This window comes from Laccaria bicolor, genomic scaffold (genome assembly GCF_000143565.1).
Source record: "Laccaria bicolor S238N-H82 LACBIscaffold_191 genomic scaffold, whole genome shotgun sequence".
Taxonomy (NCBI): domain Eukaryota; kingdom Fungi; phylum Basidiomycota; class Agaricomycetes; order Agaricales; family Hydnangiaceae; genus Laccaria; species Laccaria bicolor.
Window position 1 is genome coordinate 10,966 of NW_001890050.1, and position 1,306 is coordinate 12,271.

Consider the following 1,306-nt stretch of genomic DNA (forward strand, 5'->3'; position numbering starts at 1 on the left):
ACGCTGGCTCAGCGCTGCATTTGAGTAGTACTGCACATAAATGGCTGACGTTCCTCCACATCTCATTGACGTTCGAAACTCTACTGGGAAGTTCGATGCCGACCATAAGTGCTAAGTCGAGGAAACGTGCCAGATCATGGTTCAAGAAAGGACAGACACTCCAAGTCCCAGCAGATTGTGCTGCGAGGGCGGCGGGCCCAGACTCTGTCAAGGAGGTGGATATTGTGTGCACGGTGCGGTGGGCTTAGGCCGTCGATTAACGTATATGGGCGGGAGCGTTGGCATGTTGTGATTTATAGTCGAGATCGAGTCAAGTGGTGAGATGAAGATGAAGATAGATGTTCGCGTCTGTGATATAAAGCTGATGGTCAGTGTCGTATAGGACTCGAGTGATCCTGGCGCGATCCACCGGGATAGGTTGGCTATCTGAAACGAAAGGTACGTTAGCCGCAATGAACTCAAAGTCTTGTGACTTACTTTACTGAAAGGTCTTTCCAACGATACACCCAGCTCCGTGGTCCAATCAGACCCAAACGCACAATAGGAAGTATCACCTGACGATAGTTCCTAGCATTCGAAGACGAAGATTCCTTGCGGATCCGATACGGGAGGATTGTGGTTGAGAATGAGGAGGTGGACAGATCCGTTGACGATTGAGTTGAAGCAAGATAGAGACAACTGGGAGAAAGGGCGATGGATAGGCGTGAAGTCCAAGCATTGGTTTGGCGGCAACGAGAGCAGGTGGGGACCGTCGGGTTGGCATAGCCTATATCCGTATTGAGGATCTGCAGAGTCGTGATTGAAAGTACAAAAACAGCCGGGAAACTGACCAACTTCTGCTTGCGCGTACTTCGTAACGAGGATCGGAATGAAGGCAATACTAGAAGGAGGATTATATAGATGAGAACAATCAGGTGAAATAGAGAAAATTTACCAATGATGTTGCACCAATGGTGATGGAGCTTTGAACTTTGCATAAGCCCGTCGAGTTCGATTCCCGTGGAGACTCAGAGAAGGCCATCTCCGCAACGCAATCTCAAGAGGAGATTTGCCTTTCGAAGAAGAAAGTGTCAGTCAGGGGTTATAAGGTGTGTCGGTAGCAGGTTGCTTGACAATGCTTGTCGATGTCGTGGTCGACGTTGATGATGATGGCAAACCTGTCCCAAGCGCTCATGACGTTGCTCAGTCGTTAACCCTTTGGTCCGCTCTGGCAAATTTCCACCACGTCAGCTACGGAATTTAGATTCTCAATGGCTCCGAATTTAACTCTGAATTGACTATGCAAGAGGCTCATGCGCTGTCGCAG

At 49.2% G+C, this 1,306-nt stretch overlaps 1 protein-coding gene across 1 annotated transcript; it reads right to left on the minus strand.

The window, feature by feature from the left end:
* Window positions 1-422: 422 nt before the first annotated feature.
* LACBIDRAFT_300218 (uncharacterized protein) lies at window positions 423-977 on the minus strand (the record flags this gene model as incomplete). Its single annotated transcript, XM_001890833.1, has 3 exons — window positions 423-426; window positions 478-880; window positions 935-977. The coding sequence occupies 3 exons, from the start codon at window positions 975-977 to the stop codon at window positions 423-425; spliced, it is 450 nt and encodes a 149-aa protein (XP_001890868.1).
* Between the last annotated feature and the right edge of the window lie 329 nt (window positions 978-1,306).